We start from the raw sequence: 18,861 nt of genomic DNA, 5'->3' as shown, positions 1-18,861 counted from the left end.
ATCTCCAGGAATATCTGACATTACTCAGTTGTTCTGCTCTCTCAGCCTGACATGGACTGATTGGATTAATGATGCTAAGTCCTCCCTCATTCAACTCAGTTTGCTCCTCAGAATCCTCCCTAAACCTGAAACTGTCTGGTTGTTGGAAACTCCCTGACTTATCTTAGTGCAAATTCCAGTCCTGTCCTAGTCTTCCACTTCTGGGTCAGAATCGGAGACAGCACACTTTGCAGGCTGCTTTATGGGAGGAGGCCCAGTCCGGACATCCTAGATACAAATGCCCCCAAACACTTCATCGGACTCAAATTCTTATAAGCATGAACAGTATCACAGATCCAGTCCGCTCTGCTGAAATCCAGGGTCAAGAACCTCAGCAGGCATGTTGTGGGGGCTAAAAATGAAGTTCTGTCTAAAGGATAGAGCTAGGTTAACCTGCTTCACTTGCTTTTTCAGCGGCAGCTTGGCACACAGGTGGCCAAAAAGCATATCCAGCCATACATGGCGATCGAACTGTCCACTCGTCATGCCCTAACTTCTAGGAACTGCGGGGAATGTGAGCATGCACCCCAACTTCTGTACGCCCTAAATACAGCTAATGTACCCCTGAAAACTGAAGACAGGAGAGCATGGATGTTGCATTAAAAGCACATTGGTCTCTGCAGGTGTGCATCTACAGGTTCCTATTTAGGCAGAACCTCGGCCGATCAGCTGATTTCTCATCAACCCTCCTGCCCTGTGGTGGCCATTGCAACAAGTATATCACTGTATACAGCCGATGCCGAGTGAGTGTGTATATCACACTCGAGTGTCCAAAGATCCCAGCCAAGTGTCGTTAAATGCAATGCATATTCCATGCTTCCATAGGCTTTGAGCACAGGGTCTATCAGCTTACATTTTACTGTGCATTTAGTTCAGTTTACATTTTACTGTACATACTGAAGTTCATACATTTCAGCACAGAGCTATCTTTCAAAATTTTCACTCTTCCCCATATTGCAATGGATTCTTCAAAGAGATAATGCACACAAGCATTAGGGGCATGTGCACCCCAAAATCCATAGTGAAAATAATATTCTAAAATACATGCTATTTGTAAATTTGCAAAACTAACAAACGTCTATATTAGGCAAGATTGCAGAAGCTGTTTTGGGAGATCTATGTACAAAAATGTGTTCACATTTTGTGCAAAGCTTAAAAGGGGGGAAAATGAGACTTTGAGAGGTCTGGTGGTAAATTCCAATGTGCAGGCATGCAACTTGATGATCATCATAGGCATGCCCCTATTTCAGTTGAGCCCAAAATTTTAGGCCATTATCTTAATCCATAGAAAACCGGTTTCCATCTGTAAGCAGCATGTCCTTTGTTTAGTAATGAGTCTTAATGGCACATTTATGAACAAATCACCCCCAAATCATTGATACAGCAAAGAACAATGTTCTGTTGCTGGGGTGAATCTCCTGGAATCATTGTGGTCCTAGCTCAGAAGAAAGAGCTACTTCTCAGGCAGGGGTGGCAGGTGGAGCCGTGTCTCAGCCAATGCTGGCACCGCAACCTTGTGAACCGCAGTTGTACTACAGACCCTGAGAAAAAATGGGCAAACTTGCCCTGTTCTAATCAGTATCCTTGAGAAAGGCTGATGCTACTACAGAAGCTAGTATGGAACGGCTTCTATAGAGGTAGGACCATGAGTGCATGGAGGTTTGCCGGGATAAGTGTGTGGCCCAGCAGGTGTGCCCTTGACCCTTCTGCACACCCTTCGTGCCATGTGTATTACTAAGGTGTGCACGGATCTTTGATGACCTGCAGCTCAGTACTGACCTTTTCAGAAGTGCTGGAGATAAGGACCTTTTTCCTGCTTTTGTAATAATATTTTTAGAGGTATTCGTTCAGATGTGACATATTAGGATCTGATGGTTCTTATTTTTTTAGATATTATGAACCACCTCGAGAGGGTTAAATACACGTATATAAATCCCATGTTTGATGGCAATCAGTGGTAGCTTGTTCAACTGAGGTCATCTCTTGTTTCTGTGCCAATTTGGAATTGGTTAATGTGGGTCAGCCCTAGTTAATTCATCAAAACAGCTAACCATTTGACTTCCAGATCTCTCTAGCTATCCACTAGATTAGGCAATGTATTATGTCTTCTTAACTGGGGGCTGGACTCAGACATGTGCTGGAACAATCCTGATGTTTCTGAGTTTGGCACATGGCATAGTAGGTAAAGTTTTGGACTTGGACTTAGGAGAGCTGGGTCAAATTATTATTATTATTATTATTATTATTATTATTATTAGAACATTTCTATGCCATACTGAGTAGCTCTGGACAGATCACTAAATCTCAGTCTAATCTACTCCATACTGTTGTTGTGAGAATAAAATGGGGAAGTAGTAGATTCTGAAAGTCATCTTGGGCTCTTTGAAGGAAGCAAGACTCAGTATAGATAGAATTAATAAGAACATCTGCACATCTGGACATAGAAAGGTTGTGGAACATAGGATGAGCGAAGGAGAGTAGGAGCTGAAGCAGCTTTGACTTCACTCAGTTATCCCAGGGGGAGCCTCCAAGAGAGTCTTGGATGGATATTCAGGAAGAATGTAATCCCGCACCCATCCACCCAAACAAACAAACAAACCTTAAAACAAAAAAAGTTTCCCTCGAGCTGCCAAAAAGACAGCGGAGAGGGAGCCCACCTTGTCACCCTTGGCAAGTTCCACAGCCTGGGAGAAGCCACGGGGAAGGCTGCCTTTTGGGAGGGTGCCAAAGGGACCTTCGAGGGCTGCCCCATGGAACAGGCATTTGCCCCTTCAGTGCTGGACAGGGGCTTGGCTGGGAAGGAAATGCGTGAAGCAACAAAGGCAGAGAAATAGGATAGTTCGGCTCAACATGGACTTTGAAAAAAAGTAGGCCCATTTCTGTATAGCACTGTCTTCTTAAGTGGAGCAGATCAAAGTGCCTGCCATGTCACATGGACTTTGGGCTCAGTCCTCCACGTCCATACATGGTTTGTATACCCTCTTTCTCTTCCTCCCCTTCTGAGGCTTGCCTTGTTTGCCAATCTATATTTCAAAATCTGGCTGTAAAATATATACATCCTGGCTGCTCTGCATCGGCTGTATATATGTTTCCATCCCAGTGGGTGCATATAATATGGTCTCTGGTTGTGTGTGGCTGGATGTGTGTGTGTGTGTGTGTGTGTATGTGTGTGCATTGTATACTTGTGCAATAATATACTTTTTTTGATTTACATTTGGTTACAATTTAAAATCTTCTCGTAAATATTTCAGACACTGGAATAATTCAGCCTTATTCCCCTTGCTGCTGTAGTGTGGTCTAGGCTGGCCAGTAAGAGATTAAAATTTATTTCCATTGTTTAAGAGAAAATAATGAAGTGCATCTGACTAGGCTCTCTTAGGTCACCGGGGAAATGTTCACTTTGGAACCGTGTCCCAGCTCCACCCGAATTGCAATGATGAAATCTATTGGCACAAGAAAGCAACGCATTTTGAGGCAGGAATGTGAGAGCAGTGCTAATGTACAGCATGACAAGCACCTTTTGGAATGAATTAAGCTCGCCTTGAGAAAGAGGGAGCATTCCTTCCATCAGCATAAAGATTCTCCCGGAGAGCATATTTCCCCTCCGCGAGCCAAGAATGGTTTGCCAGCCCAGCGCTCTCTTTCTGAGAGTGGGGCCCCTTCGGTGCACAGGGCGAGGGCCCTAGTCCTTGGTCCACCGCAGGTGTGGGGCATCCATTTCCCGTTGAGGACAGATGGGTCAAGGGTAGGCATGATCAGGGATCTGCCAAGGAGAAAGGCCCCAGTAGAGGCCCACTGGCGAAAGACGCTTGGGCTTGCTCCTCCTCCTCCTCCTCACCCTTGTCACCTGCCTGTTCAGCTGCTTTTCTGTCTGGCCAAGACGAGGTTGATGGTGAGAAGAGGAGCAACGACGCGACTGCCTCTTTGACCACGGTGTGGCAAGCCGGTCCCTTCCCTCTGGTTGCAGGACTCACAACTATCCTGTGGAGCACAGTGCTTTCCTTGAGACTCCGCAGAGGACAGAGGTGTCTAAATAGCCTTCTGCCAAAGCTGAAAAGAGAAGCCGCTGCTCTTGTGGAGTTGAATCCAAACTGGAACCTTCCCCCCCCAGTCCCCCCTTTCATGGAAGCTTCCAGGCCCATTATCAGGCTGGCTCTTGCTTCTTGAGTGGGGGGCAAGTCAGCATGAGTGGCAAAGCCCCTCCAACCGAGGGCTTGCTGGTCCCAATGCCTCCTCACTGGTTCAAGGTCTGGGCCTCACACATGAACCCCTCTTCTCCTGGAAACCCGTCCTCCCCTTCTAAAACAGGCTGATTCTCATTCTCAGCCTGAGAAACTTCACAAGGCACCATGGAAGGAGTGTCACGGGCTTTGCTCCTTCCTCCCTCCCTCCTTCCTCTCCCTCTACTCCTCTTCCTCCTCTTCAGAATCCAGCCGCTCCCACTGAGCCACCTGCACTGTGGCAAGACCGGCCCACTTTCTGCAAACCTGCTCTCTTGCCCTCTCTAACAAGCAACGCCAAGCAGCTGAGGGCAGTGCGTGAGAGTGGCTTGCTGTGGCAGGGGCCCACTGGAGGAATCTTGTCCAAAAGCCCCCAAGAATCTGAAGCTGGCACTGCATCCACTGTTTGGCTTACCATCAGCGGAGCCAAGCATAGGAAAGCCCAGAGCCAAGACTAGGTTCTTCTCTTTTATTTTCTGTGACACTTTTCTCTCTCCACCTTTGATCTCTTCACCACCTGCTTGAAATTAGACCCGAGGGGTGCAGGTGTAGGCTCCTCACCCTGGCCCAAGAAAAACAGATTCTTTCAAAATTCCTCTCATCTGATTTTTCCTTGAACTTCAGGGTTTTGGATTGGCAGCTCTTATTTCTGAAAAGGGGCTGGTGCATTTGGAATCTTTGATGGTTCCATGTGTGTGCACATGCTGTTATTTCCAAATTTTGTAGTTTGCACTGTACTTGCTCCTTTTGCCACAAGTTTGGTTTCCGTGTGTTTCTTTCCACTTCTATGAACATTGCTAAAACGCTAGGGGTGGAGAGGAGAGCACAAACATTTGCTTGAAACTCAACATCAAGAAAACTAAGATCATGGCAACTGGTTCTATCACTTCCTGGCAAATAGATGGGGAAGGAATGGAGGTAGTGACAGATTTTATTTTCCTGGGCTCCAAGATCACCACAGACGGGGACTGCAGCCAAGAAATTAAAAGACGCTTGCTCCTGGGGAGGAGAGCTATGGCAAATCTAGACAGCATACTAAAAAGCAGAGACATCACCCTGCCAACAAAAGTGCGTATAGTCAAGGCTATGGTTTTCCCGGTTGCAATGTATGGCTGTGAAAGCTTGACCATAAGGAAGACTGAGCGCCGAAGAATTGAGGCCTTTGAATTGTGGTGCTGGAGGAGACTCCTGCGAGTCCCTTGGACTGCAAGGTGATCAAACCAGTCAGTCTTGGAGGAGATCAACCCTGACTGCTCGTTAGAAGGCCAGATCCTGAAGATGAAACTCAAATACTTTGGCCACCTAATGAGAAGGAAGGACTCCCTGGAGAAGAGCCTAATGCTGGGAACAATAGATGGCAAAAGAAGGAGGGGACGGCAGAGAATGAGGTGGCTGGATGGAGTCATGGAAGCAATCGGCGTGCGCTTAAGTGGACTCCGGGGGATGGCGGAGGACAGGAAGGCCTGGACGAATGTTGTCCATGGGGTCGCGATGGGTCAGGCATGACTTCGTGACTAATAACAACAACCTTGCAGCATGTTAATGAGCACTAACGGCATGAGGATCAAGGATCAAGCCCTTCCTTGTACATATTTTGCCAGCAAGATTGGCAAGAGAGAGATTACAGGGAGCGTTTAAGCTTGACTGAATGTCGGCAGACCCAAAAGCGTTTCAGATTTCTACCCTGCCAGCAAATTCATGCATTGATGGTGGGCAAGTTGTTATCACTCTTCCCAACCTACTTCACAGGACTGGAGTGAAGATAACACAGGGAGGAACGCTATAGAATGTCTGTGGAAGGAAGAGCAAACTCATGCAGTGAAAGTGATGAAACCTTGGAAAGGATGCAAAAATATGGTCCCATTATACAAAGAGCTAGTGTGGCGCGGTGGCTAGAAAGTTGGGCTAGGGGCCTGGGAGAGACAGATTCTAGTCCTGACTCACCCATGAAGTTCACTGGAATTCTGGGCCAATCATGTTCATTCAGCCCAACCTGTTAGTGTGAGGATGAAATGGAGCAGGGTGCTAAGTCATCTTGGGTTTCTTGCCAGAAAAATAAGTGCAGTGGAAATATAATATGATTTTTTTAAAAAATACAAAGAGAATGAGGAGAGGGGAAAGGAGAAGCTACTGAAAAAAGTACTTTACTTTTCCTCTTCCCTACCCATTCCTTTTCCTTGTGTGTGTGTTTGTTCAGATTATAAGCCTCTTTGAGCAGGGAAAGTCTTATTTTGAATCTGCTCCAGGAATCTTTATAGTTGAGAAGCAGGATTAAAAAAAAATCATAATAAGGTATTAAATGCCCCCAGGAATCCAGCTTCCAAATAATGCACATACATCCAAATGCAATATTAGCAATCATGTTTAGGATGAAAATGTTAACAATCACTGAAATTCAGACATTCGTGGTAACACAAACACAAGCATACCATTCATACACGGCTCTCTTGGCATATGCTTGGTGCTTTCAATTTATTACAGATTGCAAAAATAAACGTGTGAAAAGAACTAGAGGATTGTGTTCCAATTCTCCTCTAAAACAGGCTTATCTGATCTCCTGAATGAAGTGTATTCCTTATGTAACTTGAGGACGTTGTCCTCCTGAACTGCAGGCCACGCTGCTGCCCCTTGCTCAACATTTAGCACTTTCAATTCTTTAATCAAAGCAGGAGAACCCAAATGCATTACAAAGTTAACTAAGAGCAATTATTTGTCAGCTGAATTTCTACCTAGTCAATCATCTTTTTTTTTTTTTTTTACATATCATGGCTAGGTATCAAATGCACCCAGGAATCCAACTTCCAGAGATTTGCCTCTCAACATGACAGCTAGTGTGGCTACAAACTGTTGAGAAGATCTTTCGTCATCCAGAAATTGGGATAATTAAAGGACTGGGGGCAAATTCATTCTATCTGCATTGTGATTTTCCCCCTTTGAGCTAATGTTATACTTTCAAACTAATATAAACCCCCAAACTTAGAATATCCTTAGAAATGTCTTCAAATTTTACAATGGATTTTTTTATTTAGTAGTTTAATATCCCTTCTTTCTCTTTTCTTATTTGAAAGAATTCAGAGGAAATTACATCATTCTTCTCTCACACACAATTGAAAAGAACATTGAAAATGGGCTGTATTAGGAAAAAGAATTGCCAACAATGTGTACATCCATTAAAAATACATACATATATGCCTGTATTGTAAAGAACATGCGCACAAAAGTTGTACCAATTTTCAGATGAACTTTTAAAAGGAAATCTCAGTGGTCAGGAGGAACCATATTTAAGACCAGAATAATGAGAAATGGAGAGAAACAAAACTGACAGATCTGTCCAATCCAATCCCCTTTTAGAGTTGCATTGGGGTGCTACTAGATGGAGCTCTGCTAGAAAGCACAGTAAAAATGCCTTGTGCACTTTCGTCTAAAAGGAACACAGTATTCTGGAAATTATAGTTCAGTGGACTGTGTAATATGAAACAATGTGGTATTGGGAATTATACTTTGGTAGAAGGAAGACTGAGCTCTTCTCGGTCTTACAAAATGTTACAAAAGGAAAAGAAATGGCTCTCGAACCCATCCGTGATGGAGACATGCGCTTTGCAGTGGTCGCTGCATGCTTGAGCTGCTTCGTAAGAGGTGTGATGGAAAGGACCAGCCCTACCATTAGGGAAAATGAAGCAGTTGCCTCAGTTGGGAGGCGAGGTGGCACGATGTGGTGGCCAGGGGGCAGGGGGCAGAACTGCATGTGCCCCACAGCATGTCTGGTGCCCCCTGTGTTAGCCTGCTTCCTTCAGGTGCTTCCGTCGCCAGTCCGGTTGGCTTCCCTGCATGGGATGGTGGAGAAGCACCACCTTGCTTCATACACAAAACTCGTGGGCAAGGATATAAGAGAAATTCATTTCCATTCATTTCTGATCAGGTTTTATCCCGATTGCTCCTTCTGGACTGAATGTGGACTTGGACACCGTCGGCGGCTGAAGCCCATACATTTCCAGGCTCACAGTGCGATTAGTGGACTCTGAAATACTGTGTGCATCTGCATGCATACATTGAAAACTGTGTGGAAAGAAAAAGCATTCTTGTGAAGAATGCATTCTGGTGAAAATGCACACAGATATGCTTCAATCAATGGGTGAAGAAGGGGGCACACAATTGGAAAAACATGAATGAAAATAAGGATGGGTTTTGGCTGATCACCACCGTTTGCCAACCTTGGCTGAATTCCACGTTGCTGTTTCCTTACGCCAACAAATTGGAGCAGCCCAGGTGGCATTCTGTTTCTTTGGTTAAAACAGTTGTATCCCGCCCTTCATCAAATTGGATTGCAGAGTGCTTTACAAAGCATGAAAGCAACGCACCAGCAAATGGCTCAGCCAAAAGCCAACTGCTAAAACAAAATGGTATCACTGTTGTATCACCGACTAAATAAAAAATGCTCCAAAGGACAGTAGTGCTGGCGCTTGGCGAACTTCTTTAGGAAAAACCCTTACAGCCATGGTGCCCCCAGTGACAAAGCCCTGACCGTCACTGATGTCAGCCTGCCTTCAGATGGGAAAAGCAGCTGGGGAGATGGTTTTCGTGTGCAGGAAGGCGGATCTGGGAGCAGATGAACTTTCTGCTACCTTTGCAACTGTTCTGTGAGGTGGCTTAGACTAAGAGAAGGTAGCCATCCCAGGATCAGTGGGGGAACGGCCTAGCTGATCCTGGATATCCGTCCTGGTTTCTCAGACCCAGTCGGCTCCTCTGCCCACCACCCACACCACACTTCCTTCCGGCTACCTGGCAGCTAAATTCTGCATGGGCAGTCTTCCCGTCCTGTCTTTCGTTGCTACTGTTGTCTGTGTGATGAAATGCTGGAAGTTTTCTAGTTACTAGAAGCTGGCATTTCAAAATCATCCCAAGGACTTTGGGCCAGCCTGTCCATGCTATTGATTTTTGCAGTTTGAGTGTTGTCCCGTGCTGTTTCAGTGCCTTGGGAAACAATGCACAGAGTCCTTGGCAAATCCTGTATCCCTTGATGCCCCGTCATGAATGCAGGTGCAGGACTGCTGATGTCCGAGTTACTGGTATGTGCCTCGAGAGGAATGGAGTTGTCCTGCACGTACGGTATATACGGCCTTTTCAGACCTTCCAAAACTGCCTGTCTTGAGGGGAGAGGATCAAGTGGGGTGCGCCCCGCTCCACCCCCAGTGACCACCCATGAATTGGCTCTTTGTGCAGAAGAGATGAGTGCAAACACATGAAGTTTGCCTCACACCATCTGATGCCAGACTTCTGTGGTCCAAGCCAGGAATGCTGCCTTCTTGGGGAAGCAGAGAAGCATGCAGAAGTAAAAACAAACAAAAAAAATCTTCCAAATACCCCATCAAGGGGAGAGAGAAGCATGTCACTCCACCAAAGCATGTCACTCTGCTCCCCGGAATTCACAAACATCTGGTGGGAAGGGGCAAACATATTCAGACTCAGTGTGGCCCTAGTACAGCTGCAGCTGTTTCTTTCATTGAGGTCCACCAGAATGTCTCTGTGATGGGAATCCCTCAAGAGCCAAACATGAAGAACTCCTGGCAGGTTTTTGAGCTTAGGACCAAAATAAAGCACCTTTGGCTCTGCCCTAGGAGAGGGAAGCCCAGTGGTGCAGCTTGTATTGATGGGACTCTGGGAAATATGGTCTCTTCCCTTCATTCTTGGGCTCTCCCCACTCCCACTGCCCTTCCATAATCTCTTCCTCTGGTTCTCCCATCCCCCAGCCATGCTTTCACTTGCTCCTTTTATCTTTCTGGTCTTTTATCTCTTCTTGTCCCAGTTCTGTGTTCTTTCTTCCCCGCCCCACTGCTCTTCTCTCAGTCTGCCCTACTCATTCCTTTTTCTTTCCCACCCACTTCACTCTTTGCAAGCACCATCAAGATGCAAAGGGATGCTGCAGTTGCACCCGCCATCTTGATTTCCCCAGTGTGCAGCTGTACCACCTAGAGGTCATTTGGAGAAATGCAGGTGCTGGGCATGGCTGCAGCTTTCCCGGCAGTGTGTCCAAACTCTCTTAAAAGTTTTTTGGAACAATAAAGCAAAGGAAAGGGGGGCTGGGAAAAAGAAAGGAAGGGGGAAAATTGTCAGTGCAAGAAAGAAAAGCAAGTGGGAAAAAATGCCTGTCCAAGAAAGAAAAGCCAGTGGAGCACCAGGAGAGCAGAACTGCCTATCCAAGCGGTGGTCCTGCCACTTGGGGCAACAGAAGCAACAGGAAAGAGTCACACACACCCCCAGAGCACACACAAGAAAGGCCATGACTTAAAAGGACAACAACGCTTTATAATCCAGGTAAAATTTTCACACGGAGCCCAGTTGGAGTCAGAGATTCTGCTTTGGAAAGCTTCCCAGAGGTGCATGGACCTTCCGTGTGCATGAGATGCTGCCCCCTGCCATATATTCCCAACAGGGGGTGCTCTCTGTGGAAAACTGGACAGAGCTCGTGACATTCTCTGACAGGAGGCGAGAGGTTGGCCAGCAGGAATTAATGGCCTCTGATGCTGCCCTGCCACAGCTTGTTACAGTTCTTAAGATGCAGCGCTAAGTGGAATGAATGTGAGGCAGAAAGATCTTTCCTCCTGCACTGAGCGGGGCATAAGCCCCGGGTGGCGCAACTGCATTTTGCACAATGAGAACAGGATTTTAAACTCAGCTGAGTGATTAATGCATAAAATGTGGACTGGTGCAAAGTAACTCAATGGCCATTTCTTCCCTGCCTCTTTAATATCCAGGTCGTGTTATCTACAACAGTGAACGTCGATGGACATGTACTGGCAGTGTCTGACAATATGTTTGTTCATAACAACTCAAAACATGGACGGAGGGCACGAAGACTTGATCCTTCTGAAGGTATGAACCTTTTACGGGATGCTGGTGGAGGGGACAAACCATAAGATTTGTCATAGAATCCACGGCTGCATCTTTGCCTTCATAACAAAGGGACGGATATGTGCTTGAATCTTCTCTGTTAACAGGGATGGTCCCGATTTGGGGGATATTTGTCCCACGGAGGGCTGTTTCTTCCATAGCCTTGGTGGTTGAAAAGATGTTGGGGATCTCTTTTAAAAAGTAGAATTGCAGGGATGGAGGCTACCACAGATTCTTTGCTTCAACCCTCTGTTGACATAGGAAATCTGATATTTAAAAACATACCCTGAAAGGTGACATCCCAAATCTGCTTAAAAATCTCCATTAGAAACTTTCTGTTATATGAACAGACAGTTCTTCCCAAGGTTTTTGGGTTTTGTTTTGTTTTGTTTTTTTTAAATCAGAATCCCTATTTTGTTTATAATTTGAACCTCTTGTTTTGGGCCCTAGTCCCTGGAGCAAAAGCAAATGAATTTGTTCTGTTGTCAGTTCCTCAAATGTTTGAAGATTATTATCATAGCAGTAATAGATTTTCCCCCACTCAGTTCTTTAGTCAAACAAGGCTTCTGAGCTGGCTTACCAAGATTAATATTGAGAAAGGTCCTGCCCCCAGCTAAAAGACATGACACAAAGGGGAAAAGATGGGGAGGGAGGTGGAAGAAAGCAAAATGCCGCCACTGGTTATTAGTTTCAAAAGTGTTAAAGCTGTTTTTTCGAGCAGAGAAGAGTGAAACCAATTCCCTCTAGCTGCGCATTCGCTGCTCGCACTGCACATGGCCAGGCCGTGCCCCCATTCCTAAACCAGACTGCTTTAATGCAGGTTTGTGGGCACCTAAGAGCCAACATTTGCAATTCTTTCCTGCATGAGGAAACTTCCGCAAAGCAGAAAACCAGCACCAGGGTGAAGCAGGATCTTTTCTCCCCGTCTGCAGAGGGAAGGGCCATGGACCATGCCCTTTGATGTGCAGAAATGCCCCAGGCCCAATCCCAGTCATCTCCAGGGAGACGCAGAAGGAGGCCTGTCTTGGGAGAGTTGCTGTGTGTCAGTGCAAAAAGTATTGTGATAGAGACACCAAGCTCTGACTCAGAAAAGTCCATAGGTTGGGATGAAGAGAGGTGTTGTATTCAGGCACTGTGTTTATTTTTGGATTTGATTTGATTTGATTTGATTTGATTTGCACCCCACCCCATTAGACAAAATGACTGTCTGGGCAGGTTACAGAATTACAAAATACTATAATAAAACAAATAATATTCCATTAACAAATGATATAACAACAAAATCAGGCAGTCAAGCAACCGAAAACAACACAATAAAACTTCACAATAACCTCAAACCATTACCAATAAAGACATAATAGAAACATAGAAACAGAGCGGGTCAGAAGGGACCTCCTGGGCCATCTAGTCTGACCTCCAGCACCAGTCGGCTCCGCTCACGACATGCCCAACATGTGGACGTCCAGCCTGTCCTTGAACACCCGCACCGAGGGGGCCTCAACAACCTAATGAAAGGGACAATAGCACTAAGATATAAAATGCTATACAATATTACAAAACAGTTAAAATAGAGGGTCAATAAAAAGGTCTCCTGGCGCTGACCATATTTTGAGCAGGTTACCACAGTTGCTGGTGCCTCCCTCCATACCCCTTGCTCCGAAAAGCTCCTCTCTGTGCTCACAACACAACCCTGCAGCAACAATGGACCCATTAGAAGCACCTGGCTTTACACACATCCCCAAGTGCCTGGGGTTGCAGGTTGTGTGGGAGCTTCCCCACATGAAAGTGTGCATGCACACACGGTGCCAGGGTAGGGGTCCTTGACCTCTGCAGCAACAAAGGTGGTACTACACTGCCCCCCACCCCTTGCTGAAGAAGCCTGTTCTTGACTTAAGTATGTGGCCGGCTCAGGGAAAGGTAGATTCTTAATGGTGCATCCCAGTTACGTTAATCAGTGGCGTGGTCTGTTCTGTCGCTTCTTTCTGCCGCCATCACATTCTGCGTATTGCAGGGAATCGGCCACTTCGTTCTGCAAATATCGCGCAGTGTGGCTTTCGTGGTCTGGGGCGTCTGCGGCGCTGCGGTCCATCCACGGAGGTGTTCCCTTGCTCAGGCGAGCAGAGGTCTCCTCTAAGTGAAATTAGCACTCGAGTACAAAATCCAAGGCTGGCCAGCCCTTCCGGATGATAAAATCAAGTCGTCCCCTGCCAATTTTGCCGTGGCTTTTTTGGGTCGGAGCAGCCAGGAGGCGACGGGCTAAATATTCCGCACAAGAATTTCAGCCTTCAAGCTCAGCTGGGCATGCCTTGATTCTGAGCAAATCAAGCGACATGACATCTTAGTTAAACAGAAATGTAACAGCACAAGATGTGTATGAAAAAGTGTCAGCCGTTCCCTTAAACAAACTGCACGAAACATAACAATGCGCAGAAGGAAACTGACACTAATTGATTTTCGTTTGTTTGGCTAAGCGAGGAATCACCCTCATCTGCAGGCTGTATTTTCAAGCAATTACAAATCGCTGGATCTGCTAAGCTTCAAATTGGATAATCGCCTCCACTCTCTTCAGCCCATTCTGGCACCAGTTAAAAATAACGAGAGAAGCCCCTCTTGGCCCTATACTCGCAGCAAGTGAAAGTGAGAAGACTTTGTGATGTTACAAGAAGAGACAAGTTAGTCTATTATTTCATTAGGGTGTTTTGTTGCCTCCCCTCCCCTTTTAAAATGTGCCCTGCATCCACCTAAAGGAGAATTAATGAACTGGAAGAAAATGATTGAATCAGTAAAGAATTCGGAGCAGTGTTAATTCTCCCCCAGCGGGCAGTGAAATGGTAGAAGGAAACTCCCAAGATTCCAAACCTAGGAAGGCTTCCAGTTTTTCCTTGACTGATTGAATGTGATTGACTGGCTGTTCAAAGGAGTCTTGTTTTTTTGGAGGCTTGCCAAAGCTCCCTTCCACCTCTGACCTTGTCAACATAGGGAATCGAGTGATGGATTGACTTTGGTTATGGACTGGAAAACCATATTGGGATCTTGATAGGACGTATAGTGCAGAGGCCTTGAACATACAGAAGAAAAAGAGAGAAAAAGTACCCTCTCCTCGAAAGCCAGAAACATTTAACATTTTCTTAGAGTAAGACAGGGATCCATGTGAGGGTTTTCAATTGATTCAAGCCAATGTCAGTATCTCTTTATTAGGCCTTTTTTAAAAAATCGGGTAACATTTATAGAAATATTTATTTATAATTTTTATATCCTACCCCTCATCAGGAGAGCTGATATGAACTTAGGATAGCTTACTACAGTCAAATAATAGTAAATATGTTTTAAAATGAAACAGGGGTATGCATGTATTACCATTGATCATTCACGCATTCATTTCTGTGTCACGCAAAAGCTAAAGCTGCCTGGGCAATTGAACACCCATTATTCAAAGGTTTACACCCCCTTCCTTTTCAAGGGAGACTGTTCCACAACTCAGGCACTAATGCTGATGAGTTTTAGACATGTTGGGCTTTGCATGTTAGTATTATCAGCTTGAATTGGGCCCTGTGACTGCATTCTGTAGTGCCTGCAGTCTCTGGACAGTCTTCAAGTGCAGTCCCATGCATGTGCAGTGGATTGCAGTAGTCTAACCATCCCATTTGCAGCAATCTAACATTCCATGGGACTTCACAAAGTAGAAAAATGGCATATCATTGCCCCAAGAAGCTTATAATTCATAATTCAACAAAGGGAAGGAGAAAGGGAGGCAAAGTTGAAGGATATACAGCCAAACTATTGTTAATGTATCTACTTGGTGTTGGAGACAGACTGGAGATTCTGTTGGTGTACCATGCCCAACAGACTCCCTGCCTGAGCTGATGAAGATCGTCTCGGATTTGGTGTTGAAGACTCCCAGGATGTTGGTCCTGAGGGACTTCAATCTCCATACCGAGACGGTTCTGACTGGGACAGCTCAGGACTTCATGGCCTCCATGGCGGCCATGGGGCTGTCTCAACACGTCATTGGCCCGACCCATAAACGTGGACACACTCTGGACCTGGTTTTCTCAACAGGGCAGGAAGAGGGTGATCTGAGGGTGAGGAACTTGTGCCTGACATCCCTGTCATGGTCAGATCACTTCCTCGTGAGGTTTGAGCTCAAGAATGGCCTTTCCCTCTGTAAGGGTGTGGACCTGATTGTGCTGGTCCGCCCCCGGAGCCGGTTGGATCCGGATGGATTCTGAAGTCCCTGGGGGATTTCCCGGTTGAGAAGGCTGGTGCTCCTGTCGATGCCCTGGTTGAACTATGGAATGGGGAAATGACCAGGGCTATTGACACGATCGCTCCTAAGTGTCCTCTCCCACCTGGCAGAGCCCGTTCATCCCCTTGGTATACACCTGAACTACGGGCGATGAAGTGGATTGGGAGATGTCTAGAGCGCAGGTGGAGGAAATCACAGGATGAATCTGACCGAACACACTTAAGAGCCCGTTATCAGGCCTAAGCTGTGGCGGTGAGGGCAGCGAAGAAGAAATTCTTCTCTGCTTCCATTGCCTCCTCACAATGCTGTCCGGCGGAGCTATTTCGGGTGGTACAGGGGCTAGTACACCCGGTCCCAAAGAAAGATCTCGTGCCACCCTCGAAGGCCTGCTGTGACGACTTCGCCAAGCATTTCTGGGAGAAAATTGCTCAGATTCGTCATGAGCTGGACTCTACTAGTGAATCAGATTCTGCTGGGGAGGTGCCAATGTTGCCATCTGGTCCACAATTGATGGATGAGTTTCAGTTGTTGCGGCCCGATGATGTGGACAAGATGCTTGGACAAGTACGTCCTACCACCTGCTTACTGGACCCTTGCCCATCTTGGTTACTCAAGAAAGCCAAGGACGGGATTGGGACCTGGATCCTGGAGGTTGTCAATGCTTCTCTGAGGGAGGGTCGAGTGCCTGCCCCTTTAAAGAAGGTGGTAGTCCAACCAGTCCTAAAGAAGGCATCCCTGGATCCAGAGGTGACCACCAATTATAGACCGGTGGCCAACATCCCGTTCTTGGGGATGGTGTTAGAGCGGGTGGTGGTGGGTCAACTCCAAGCACTCTTGGATAAAACTGATTATCCGGACCCATTTCAGTCCGGCTTCAGACCTGGGTATGGTACTGAATCTGCCTTGGTCGCCCTGTATGATGACCTGTGCAGGGAGAGAGACAGGGAGTGCGTCCCTGTTGGTCCTCCTGGACCTCTCAGTGGCTTTCGATACCATCGACCATGGTATTGTTCTGGATAGGCTAAGGGGGCTGGGAGTAGGAGGCACTGCTTGGCAGTGGTTCCGCTCCTACCTCGATGGCTGATTCCAGGAGGTGGTGCTGGGGGACTATGGCTCTGCGCCATGGCAGTTATGCCATGGAGTTCCGCAGGGGTCCATCTTGTCCCCCTTGCTATTTAACATCTACATGAAACCACTGGGAGAGGTCATTAGGAGGTGTGGGCTGCGGAATCATCAGTACGCTGATGATAACCAGCTCTACCTCTCATTTTCAACCAATCCAGGTGAGGCAGTGGCTGCACTGAACCGGTGCCTGGCCGAGGTAATGGGCTGGATGAGGGCCAATAAACTGAAGCTCAATCCAGACAAGATGGAGGTCCTGTTGGTTGGCGGATCGGGCTTCGGAGAGGGTGGATTTGACCTAGTCCTGAATGGGGTTGCGCTCCCTCTTAGGGACAAGGTTCGCAGCTTGGGAGTGCTCCTCGACCCAGAGCTTTCACTGGAAGCTCAGGTGACAGCGGTGGTGAGGAGCGCTTTCTTTCAGCTTCGGCTGATCCATCAGCTGCATCCCTACCTGGAGAACAACTACCTGGTGACAGTGACTCACGCATTGGTAACTTCCCGACTAGACTCCTGTAACGTGCTCTACGTGGGGCTACACTTGAAGATGGTCCAGATACTTCAATTGGTGCAAAACAGAGCTGCCATGTTGCTGACGGGGACTGGGCGTTGTTCTCATATACCCCCAGTTCTCCGTCAGCTTCACTGTCTTCCCATTGAAGTCTTGGCCCAATTCAAGGTGTTGGTTATGACCTATAAAGCCCTCAATGGCTTGGGACCTGGTTATCTAAAGGAACGCTTGCGCCCATGTATGCCCTCCCGCCCCTTGAGATCAGCGGCAGAGGCCCTTCTCCTAGAGCCCTCCATGAAAGATATTAGGAGGGTGAGTACCTGGAAGAGGGCCTTCTCTGCGGTGGCGCCCCACCTATGGAATGCGCTCCCCAGAGAGGTCCGCCTGGTGCTGTTGTTATTTGTTTTTCGACACCGGGCCAAGACCTTTTTATTTAAAAGTTATTTTAACTGTTAATTTATTGACTGCATTTATTGGGTTTTACGTACGTGCCGAGATGTGTCCGGTTTTTTAAGTCTAATTATTGTTGTTGTAAGCTGCCCTGAGGCTTTTTGCGAATGAGGCGGCATAGAAATGGCTTGAATTAAATAAATAAATACATTTCAAACAAACAAAACCAGTATTAGCTGGGGAACCTTTCTATCAGGACTGTCATGATGGCAGAAACCGTCTTTCCCATGCAGTGTGGTCCCCATCCTGCTTGGTTCCTTTGGGGATTGCCTTTTGCATGTTTCAAAGTAGGCGCATTAATTGTGACATCCTGCCTAGTTTGGTCTTCAGTTACCCATATTAATGGATGGGAAGGTAGGAATTGCATCCAAAGTTGCATTTTGGATGGGATGTGGGGAAAAAATGAGACAGGTGGCATCTAGGGATACAAGAATAATCTGAGCTGGATTAATTGAGTTTGGAGTTCTATTAATTTGACTGACAGTTTTCACAGGAGACTGACCTCTTTTGAACCATTTATTGACTTTCCTAAAATGTATGCATTTTTTTTGAAAGGTATGAATGTTACTGGGGGGAAATATACATATACACCATGCTGAAAAACAATGATGAAAAAATTTACAAATAGGTGGATCTTTTTGTTTTACCTTTAACAGCTCAATATTTTGCATTCTTTTCTGCTTCCAAAAATAGTAACAATAATAATTTGATATTGTATGTGAATGGATGATGGAATCATGAAGTCCAGCAGTCTGTAAAACACACACAGAACGGAGTCCACAAAATCTGAAAAACTATTCTGGCATCACAATAGAAAGGCAATTCTAGGTATGAGAGGGAACAAGGATGGAATCAGTAGTAAATGCACTAATTCCAGCAGCTTTCTGTCATTCTCACCCCAGATTCCCTTTTTGTTCTGCAAATTAGTACTTTAAAATATCTACATGATTACCTACATAGTTTGTTTGTATGCAAACTACAGTTGGTCTCTTAGGCTTTTGTGGCACATTTTTAAGTGTCTGTAATGAATGAGGGAGTAACTCACACCTGGAATGCAAGAAATAATGATAAATAATAACAACTTTTTGTACCAGGAGGGATGTCTGGATCTGTCAATCTTGTCTTGCCAAGATTGTCAGGTTTTTGTTCTGTACCATTTCCACATCTGTGATGTTTTTGAATATATAATCTGTACAGAAATGCATTCATATTTTGCATAATATATGAATTAATATATGCAATACATTCAAGTATGCATTTTGTACACATTTTAAAAAGCACACATTCCCTCCAAGTACTGTACATTGTGGAAATGCTGTTTTGTGTGCACTTTTCTCCAATATGCACATTTTCTTTGTGTGCATTTTCCAATATTTTCCAGTATTGGG

The 18,861-nt window shown here is 46.0% G+C and overlaps 1 protein-coding gene across 1 annotated transcript in view; it reads left to right on the top strand.

Annotated features, from left to right (window-relative positions):
- The window catches only part of LOC123027087 (transcription factor COE2), an 86,560-nt gene that overhangs the window by 17,737 nt on the left and 49,962 nt on the right, over window positions 1-18,861 (top strand). The window contains exon 2 of the mRNA XM_044437489.1: window positions 11,012-11,129. Within this exon, the coding sequence (XP_044293424.1) occupies window positions 11,012-11,129 (118 nt within the window). The remainder of the gene's footprint in view (window positions 1-11,011; window positions 11,130-18,861) is intronic.

The sequence above is a fragment of the Varanus komodoensis genome, unplaced genomic scaffold (genome assembly GCF_004798865.1).
Source record: "Varanus komodoensis strain SLA01 unplaced genomic scaffold, ASM479886v1 scaffold30, whole genome shotgun sequence".
Classification (NCBI taxonomy): Eukaryota; Metazoa; Chordata; class Lepidosauria; order Squamata; family Varanidae; genus Varanus; species Varanus komodoensis.
This window is presented reverse-complemented; position numbering and strand designations above follow the sequence as displayed.